Source organism: Physeter macrocephalus, chromosome 8 (assembly GCF_002837175.3).
Source record: "Physeter macrocephalus isolate SW-GA chromosome 8, ASM283717v5, whole genome shotgun sequence".
NCBI classification, from domain to species: domain Eukaryota; kingdom Metazoa; phylum Chordata; class Mammalia; order Artiodactyla; family Physeteridae; genus Physeter; species Physeter macrocephalus.
In genome coordinates, this window is record NC_041221.1 from 13,673,076 (window position 1) to 13,681,789 (window position 8,714).

Below are 8,714 nucleotides of genomic sequence, written 5' to 3' on the forward strand. Positions count from 1 at the left end.
ACCTGCGCTCTAGAGCCCGCGAGCCACAACTACTGAGCCCGTGAGCCACAACTACTGAAGCCCGCGCGCCTAGAGCCCATGCTCCGCAGCAAGAGAAGCCACCGCAATGAGAAGCCCGCGCACCGCAACAAAGAGTAGCCCCCACTCGCCTCAACTAGAGAAAGCCCGCGTGCAGCAACGAAGACCCAATGCAGCCAAAAATAAATAGATAAAAATAAATGTCCTCACTACAATAATGAATAAACCCTTCCTTGTTCCCAAGCAAATTGCTTCAGAAGCAACGGTCTCAGCCACAGGCTCTTACTTGACCAGCTGACACGTGGAGGTTTGCCCAGGCCTCCATCATCGAGAAAGAAGCAGGAACAGGCCATCGCCAAGCTGCACGCGGGTCTGTCTCAGTCCTGGTCCCCGCCGCCTGGGTGGGGTGTTCAGCGAGCCCCCAGCAGCTGCCTGTGCTTCCAGATGGACAGGTCAGCCTAACCTTGGGCCTCTTTATTTCTTTTTTCTTTTAATGTTTATTTATCGGGCTGTGCCGGGTCTTAGTTGTGGCATGTGGGATCTAGTTCCCTGACCAGGGATCGCAGCCGGGCCCCCTGCATTGGGGGTGCAGAGTCTTAGCCGCTGGAGCACCGGGCAAGTCCCTGTTTCCTTCTGCTTTGTAATTCTTAAACAGCTATCGGGGGTGAAATTCACCCATTTAAAGCATGCAGTCTGGTGGTTTTAGTGTATTCATAGAGTCACGTGCCCATGAGCAAGCACAGTCTAATCTGTGCCGTCACTCTTCTACCTCCCGTCTCGGTGGCTTTGCCTCTTCTGCACGTTTCATGCAGATGGAACCATGCAGTGTGTGGTCGTGTCTGACTCCTTTCACTCAGAGCTCAGTGTTTCCAAGGCTCGTCCACACCGTAGTGCGTGTGAGGCCCACGTTCCCGCGTCACTGAAAGACATCACCCTATATGGATATGCACTGTCTGTTCATGCATCAGTTGGCGCACGTTTGGGTTGTTTCCCCTTTGTGGCTTTGTGAATAACGCTGCCGTGAACATCCGTGTTCAAGTTTTTGCACAGGCATCTGTCCTCGTTTCCCTTGGGATCTACCTGGTGGTGGAGTCGCTGGGTCCTCTGGTTACTCTGTCTGGAACATAGTTTTCCAACGCGGCTGCACCTTTTACATCCCCACCAGCAGCGTCAGGGGTCCTAGGCACCCTGTCCTCACCGGCACTTGCTATTTATTGTCTGTCGTCCTGGTGAGTGTGACGTGGTTGCCTCGCCGTGGCTCTGGCCTGCTCTTTCCCGATGACTGGTGACGCCGAGCATCTACTCGTGTGCTTGCTGGCCGTCTGTAAATCATCTTTTTGGAGAACGTCTGTTCAGGGCCTCCTGTCTTTCCATTCCTTGGGTCTTTATTCGTGCCTTGAATGCTGGCTGGAAGTCGCCAGGCGAACAGGTTCATCCCAGAGGGGGAGTTTGCCTCTGTTGACCTGGCCGGCGTCCCCTCAGGGCCCTCTCTGGTCCCTTGATGAAGCTTGTGGCAGCATGTCCTGGAGCTGACCTCTTTATGACCCCTCCTCTGACTGCCCCGAGGGTAGGAGGGACCGCGGTTTGTGGTTCCAGAATGTTCAGGTATTAATTACCTGAGAGTCGGCCTTCCGTCCACTCCCCGTCTTGTGTAGAAGAGGAAGTTGAGACGCCAGCACGTGGGGTGGAGCCGTGTGTCCCCCCACTTCCACCTGGGCTGGTGGGGACACTCAGTGGAAGGAGAAACCAGGCCCCGTGCCGAGTCCCATCCAGTCCCCCACAGCCCTGTGAGGAGGCCACTATTGTCTCCTGTCAACAGGGAAACCGAGGCCCAGGCAGTCAGGCTCAGAGCCACTGTCTAAGCGCTGGGCTGTCCTGCCCCATCAGCCTTCCCTGGCCTCCCTCCCCAAGGGCCGGTCTCCGGAAAACCGATGGCTCGGTGTCCAGCAGACAAAGGACAGGCTGTCTGGTGGGCGTCCTGAGCCTGGGAGCCATGCTTCCTGGTCTGAGGCCACCCTCCTCGGGCGCCTGGCCGTGGTGGGTGTGATGCTGGCTGGCTGTGGGCCTGCAGCCTCCCCTTCCTGCTCTTCTGGGGATGGAATGTGTGCTATCCCGTCAGTCCACAGCACCTGTGAGAACTGCAGTCGGACATGACGATAAAGGTATCCACCTAAACTCTTGTAAAGAGTAATGTGGGTGAGAGTAACAGTGCTTAACATATATAAACTGAGGACCCCTCTGTGGCCTGATGAGGACCCTAGTTTATTTGTCTATTTCTGTGGGTTTTGTTTGTTTTTTTTCCTTCTGTGTTTTTAAGCTTCCTCTGAAGCTTTCCACAGAGCCCCGGGCTCAGTGTGTTGGGCTGAGATTGGAACTCCACCACTTTTTATCTGTGCTTTGGGAATAATAATTAGCACTAACTCAAGTCGCCTGAGAAGCAGATGACGTAACATATATAGTTTCCATAGCAGAGCACGTGGTATACTGTGTGTATTCAATAACTTGGAGTTGTTGATAATAACAGTAATATAATGCTGATGGTGCATTCTCTTAATAAGCGAATGCTTTGCTCACCATGCCATCCTATGGGACATTTGATGTTTAAGAAAAGTGAAGATCTGACTTTTAAGAAAAAATATTTTAAATTAAGTCCTTTAGATATGCTGGTCAGAGAAACATCCACCTAAAATGGGTCCCTCTCCTCCATCTCTTCTGCTTGCATTTGACTTCTCCCCTGACTTTTGCTTAGAGAAGCATGGTTAGAATTTTAGAAAACTTAATTTTAAGCGTACACGTAAACCATGAAAACTCATTTCTAGCCGAAAATCCCGGTGGGGCTGATGCCGTGCCAGCGCTGCCCACGGCAGGGAGCGGGGAGCGGGCGCGGGGGGGGCCCGGCCCGGGGCGCGGCCGTCTGCGCCTCGCCGACGCCGCGCCCCGTGTGCCCTCAGAGCTGGTCATGCTTCTGGAGTGGTGGTCGTGCACGGAGTGCACCCTGTTCGCCGACCGGGCCGCCGTGGAGCGCTTCGGGAAGGAGCACGCGGTCATCATCCTCAATCACAACTTCGAAATCGACTTCCTCTGCGGGTGGACCATGTGCGAGCGCTTTGGCGTGCTGGGGGTGAGCGACGCGGGGCTCCTGGGGGGCGGCGGGCCGCGAGACGCGGGGGTCGCGGGGGGCTGGGGTCAGTGGCCTGGGGTCCCGGGGAGGTGCCGGCATGGCTCCCTGGGGTCCGGCCTTCCCTCCGGTTTAGCCCCTGGTCCCTCCAAGCTGGGAGTCCAAGCATGGCTGACCGCAGGGCACCTGGGACTGCAGGCTGCCCCCAGCTGCCCCAGGGCTTGCTCACGAGACCAGGTGTCACTGCGTTTCCTCTCAAGTCCTTCCTCCGCCGGCTGGCTCAGCTGCCTCAGATGAGACAGGAGGAGGGGTCCCCTGCGGTGGAAGCGCAGTGCGGGGTGGCCCTGGCATCCTCCTCTGGGAGCCCCGGGCCTGGCGGCCGGCGCGACCCCTGCGTCCTTGGCTCCCGTCCTGCCCGCCGGCCCGCGGTTTCCCCGCCTGGTGGCGCCTGCGCCCTGGGTCCGGGCTGATCCAGAGCGTCCCACGCAGGGGCAGGGACTCCCGAGGACAGCCGGTCCTGGGGGCGGCCTGCGGGGGCGTGCCCTCGGGGACCTGGTGGTCCTGACGTGCCGGCTGCTCTGCCCTCCCCCCAGAGTTCCAAAGTCCTGGCCAAAAGGGAGCTGCTTTACGTGCCCCTCATCGGCTGGACGTGGTACTTCCTGGAGATCGTGTTCTGCAAACGGAAATGGGAGGAAGACCGGGATGCCGTCATCAAAGGGCTGAGGCGCCTGGCTGGCTACCCCGAATACGTGTGGGTGAGTGAGGGGTGAAACCGCACGGACTGTGCCGTCTCGAGTCTCCGGGGCGCAGCCCGAGCTCCTAGGGGTGAGCCGGCAAGGGCCTCCGAGCGCCAGGGGAGCCGTCCGAGGAGGGCCGGGGCCCCGCCCCTCCGAGCCTGCAGGCTGGGGAGCCCCTCCTGGACCGGCTGCTTCCTCCTGCCCCGGGCGGGACCCACCACGCCGGGGGCACCGGCGCCCCGCACACCCGGCCCCGCTCAGAGGAGAGCCTGCTCGCCTGAGCCGGGGCTCCCTGGAGACGTTAGCGGGCCGTGTGCCCAGCGCCCGGGCTGTTCTGCCGAGTCGGGGCTCAGGACCAGCCCTCGTGAGCTCCGGTTCCGTGGGTCGCCGTGGACTTCCGTTGCTGGAAGGTTTGCGCGGCGCTTCAAGCGGCCACCCTTCAAGGGCAGGCCGGGCCCTGGGGTGGGGCTCTGGCGGTCCCTTCTGAGCCCCTGGACGGAGTCTGACGGACGGCCGTCGGAAGTGATCAGTATCCGTCGGTTTGCCTATCAGCTCTGGTCTCTGACGGCAGTTCTTTGAGAACTGGCTACTTACTTACCTGGTGTTTGTAACTCATCAAGGCAAAGGGATACAAGACTTTGTTTGCCACTTGCCATCGGAAGGCTGCTGCCTAGGGACGCCTTGTCTCGCTCTCTCCGGGAAGCGCCTTTTCGTCCCTGAGAAGAGACGACGCAGGGCTGTCGCTGTCTGCGGAGGAGTCGCGTGCGGACTGTGATTGCGGCATCCCTGGCCACGCCCCGCTCTGGTCGCTGCGGGGCGTCACTTCCACGAGGCTTTGCCGCCGGGCGGGGGCGCGCGCCCGGGCCCTGAGGAGCCGGGCGGTGGGGCGGGCCCTGAGGAGCCGGGCGGGGGCGCGCGCACGGGCGATGAGGAGCCGGGCGGGGGCGCGCGCACGGGCGCTGAGGAGCCGGGCGGGGGCGCGCGCCCGGGCCCTGAGGAGCCTGGCGGGGGCGCGCGCCCGGGCGATGAGGAGCCGGGCGGGGGCGCGCGCCCGGGCCGTGAGGAGCCGGGCGGGCTCCAGTCCCGCTCGCCAGCACCGCACTGACCTCCGTCCCCTGTCTGTGTCTTAGTTTCTCCTGTACTGTGAGGGCACGCGCTTCACGGAGAAGAAGCACCGGGTCAGCATGGAGGTGGCCGCGCGCACGGGCCGTGAGGAGCCGGGCGGGGGCGCGCGCACGGGCGATGAGGAGCCGGGCGGGGGCGCGCGCCCGGGCCCTGAGGAGCCGGACGGGCTCCAGTCCCGCTCGCCAGCACCGCACTGACCTCCGTCCCCTGTCTGTGTCTTAGTTTCTCCTGTACTGTGAGGGCACGCGCTTCACGGAGAAGAAGCACCGGGTCAGCATGGAGGTGGCCGCCTCCAAGGGGCTGCCCGTCCTCAAGTACCACCTGCTGCCTCGGACCAAGGGCTTCACCACCGCGGTCCAGTGCCTCCGTGGGACAGGTAAGAGCCACCCGCTGGGACTGTCTCCAGCCCGGGCTCCGAGCCAAGCAAGACGTGAAATCAGTGATTTGCCAAAACCCAGATCAGTGAGTTCTGTGTAAAACACAGGATGCCGGTGGCGTTACAGGGAAAACTGAGTACTCGGATCTGTATGTTGTAAGAGTCTCGTATCATTTTTTGAGGTGATAAAATACTAGTTAATGGAAAACAACTAAAATGATAATAAAAAAGGTATATAACTGAAAACCTTACAAAGGAAAAAATATGTATCCAATTAATCCAAAAGGAAGGCAAGATGAAAGGGACAAAGGACAGGATGGATAGGAAACGGTAGCTTTAAACACAAACGTGCCAGTAAGTACAGTAGCTGTGAATCAACTAAGTACCCCAATAAGAGACGGGAACTGGCAAAAGGGCAGAGTCCAGGTGGAGAGCCGCGGGGGCCCTGCTGCAGGGCGTCGGCTGCTCCTGTCACCCTCTGCCCCCTCCTTCAGTCGCAGCTGTCTACGACGTCACACTGAACTTCCGAGGAAACAAGAACCCGTCTTTGCTGGGGATCCTCTACGGGAAGAAGTACGAGGCGGACATGTGTGTGAGGTGAGCAGACAGGTGCCCACAGGGGCGGGGCCGGCAGGTGGGTGGGGCTGGGGCCGGCTCCTCCCACCTCCTGGCCGCCTCCCCGCGGCCCCCACGTGGAGGTGGCCGGCTTTCCACCCTCCAGGGCGGGCACACGGTGGGGACAGTACAGAGCAAAGCAGTGGGTCCGACTTACAGGAGGAATGTTCCAGAAGTTCCAAGGGAGGCGTGACCCCTCCCACTGGAGGGAGCAGAGGCTTTTTGGAGGAGGCTTCTGAGCTAAAACTTGGACAGCAAGTAGGACTTTCATAGACAGGAGAAGGACAAGCTGTCCCCGTCCGAATGGGACGCACGTGTCCCCCTTTTCATGGTGTACAGCCACGCAGACCACCTGGGAGAGGAGGCGGCGTCAGGGCCACGTGCTGGGCTTCGGGCTCGTGGCTGCCTGGTCTGAGCTGGGAGGTTCCACCCAGCCAGCCTCCACCCCATTGGCTCAGACGCAGCCCCTCCCGAACTGGTTAACGCAGGGCAGCTCTGGATGGCCGCCGCGGGACCCCCGAGGATCCCCTAGAGGCGAAACTCAGCCCGAGGAGGGGCCCCATGTGGCCCTTAAATGTCCCCAGGTTATCAGAAACTATTCCCGTTGGTCTGTGCAGTGAGCATTTATTGCATGTCTGCTGTATGCACAGGAAGGGGGTAGAGGGGTCAGAGAGAAGGGAGCTTCTGAAAGGATTCACTGCTGCAGAGGCAGACGTGCTCGGCGGGCAGGGGAACTCCCAGGGCCCACCCCAAGCCCCGCCCTGGGGCCCGCGCTACAGAAACGTGGAGGTCGCTGTGTCTCTCCGCCAAGCTCTGATGCTCCATGTTCCTCTGCCTCGTGAAGAGAAGATAATCCACCCAAAAGTCTTTTTACCTTAAAGCACCGCCTGGGGGCTGCTCTATTCATTAAGTGGTGTTCTGACCTGATTGCAGCTCCAAGCCTAATTCCAGGCAGGCCTTCCAGGTCCATGTGTTGTCTGGATCGTCCTGTTTGAACTCGCCAGTCTCCTGTTTCACTCACATGTGCCCAGAAAGGCAGGACGTTCCTGTGTGTATAAACCACATAGCCCCGTCTCTGTGTCAGCTCCATGTCGGCCACTGACCACCACCGACTTGGTGTCCGTCCTGGTCAGTCAGACCCAAGGAGGCTCTGACGGGCCCCCTTCATGTTAGTCTTGAGAGCTTGAGCCAGGACAAGTTTTTTAAAAAAAATACCACTCAGTTCTCCTGCCCCAGTGTAGGAAGTTTCCAGGAATAATTTTGTGAAGCTGGGTGGCTCTTTCCCTCTGACGTTCACAGAGGACTAGCTCAAAGTCGCTGTAGGGTCTCTTATTCCATCCTGGGATCAAGGGAGAGCCCAGGACCCTTGCCCTTAGCTCTCTAGAACCCCTGGCTGGGGGCTGACCACTGGTGGCCAACAGGGAACGGGTGATTTTTCTGGGGCCCTGGATGGCCGCGGTCATCTTCGCGGGAGCCCTGAGGCAGATCCTGCTCTTGTCCCTGGGTAGGAGGGCTCTGGCAGCCTTAGCCGCCCGAGGTCAGAGCTGGTAGGTGGCAGAGCTGGGGGAGCCCGCCTGGTCCAGCTGCAGGCCGACGCTCACACCACCCTCCAGGCTATACCGCCCCTCCACGTGGGCACTCAGCTCCAGCTGGAGAGGAGTGGTGCTTTAATTCTGCTCATTTTCCCCTTTGTTGCAGAAAATGTGAGGCTATATTTCACCCAATCATATCTTAATAAATATATTCTTAGAATTTCTAAAAGTTTCAACTTACTGTTTTGTATTACCAAACGGGTGTCTTGAGTAAAAGCAATATCCCAGTGAGTCCAAAACATACCTGTAATCAAAGCAGACAAGGGTCCCGTGACCCAGTGGAGTTGTGCCTCGTTTCCCCGGGGGCCTGAGACTGGGCATGTCCAGGGCCTTGGGGATGGTGGCGTGAGGCTCTCCTGTGTCCATGCTGGCAGCTGGGGCCAGCGTCCTCAAAGTGGAGTCAACTCCAGAGTTGTATTTATGTTTTATCTCATCATTTAAAATTCTTATTTTATATATTTTGTCCTGCATATAACAGACATACAACAGAACCTGTATGTGGTAATGTGAAATCAGGGGAGAACAGTCACGTGAGTTTGACACTTTTGGCCGTCATCCCTCTGTGGACAGACCCCTTCCAACTTCCTTTCCTTCCTGAGACGGCACCTGTGGCAAATCCTTCAAGCGCTACTTCTCACCGTGTACTCCTGGAGGTCCCCAGCACCTTTCGGGTCCACAGAGTTAAACCGTTTTGTTTACTAGGAGGGTCTAAGTCTTCTTCTCTCCTCTGAGCGTACAGCAGAGTCTCCCAGAGGCTGCGTGACATGTGGCCCAGCATCGCTCAGATGTCTGGTTGTGTGTGTGCTTGTAAAACTGGGAAGTTTTACAAGATGGATGTTAAAGATGGACCGGTATAACCCACAAAAACCAAAGTTCTCAACTTTTAGAGACAAGAAGGTAGGGCTTTGGGCTTTTTCGTGGTGCAGTGGTTAAGAACCCACCTGCCAATGCAGGGGACTTGGGTTCCAGCCCTGGTCCGGGAAGATCCCACATGCCACAGAGCAACTAAGCCCGTGCTCCACAACTACTGAGCCTGCGCTCTAGAGCCTGCGAGCCACAACTACTGAGCCTGTGTGCCACAACTACTGAAGCCCACGCACCTAGAGTCCGTGCTCCACAACGAAAGAAGCCAC

The 8,714-nt window shown here is 58.6% G+C and overlaps 1 protein-coding gene across 1 annotated transcript in view; it reads left to right on the forward strand.

Annotated features, from left to right (window-relative positions):
- Positions 1 to 8,714, forward strand: part of AGPAT3 (1-acylglycerol-3-phosphate O-acyltransferase 3) — a 109,599-nt gene that overhangs the window by 83,415 nt on the left and 17,470 nt on the right. Inside the window, exons 4-7 of the mRNA XM_024120301.3 lie at positions 2,970 to 3,139; positions 3,730 to 3,891; positions 5,221 to 5,374; positions 5,869 to 5,971. Of these exons, the coding sequence (XP_023976069.1) occupies positions 2,970 to 3,139; positions 3,730 to 3,891; positions 5,221 to 5,374; positions 5,869 to 5,971 (589 nt within the window). The remainder of the gene's footprint in view (positions 1 to 2,969; positions 3,140 to 3,729; positions 3,892 to 5,220; positions 5,375 to 5,868; positions 5,972 to 8,714) is intronic.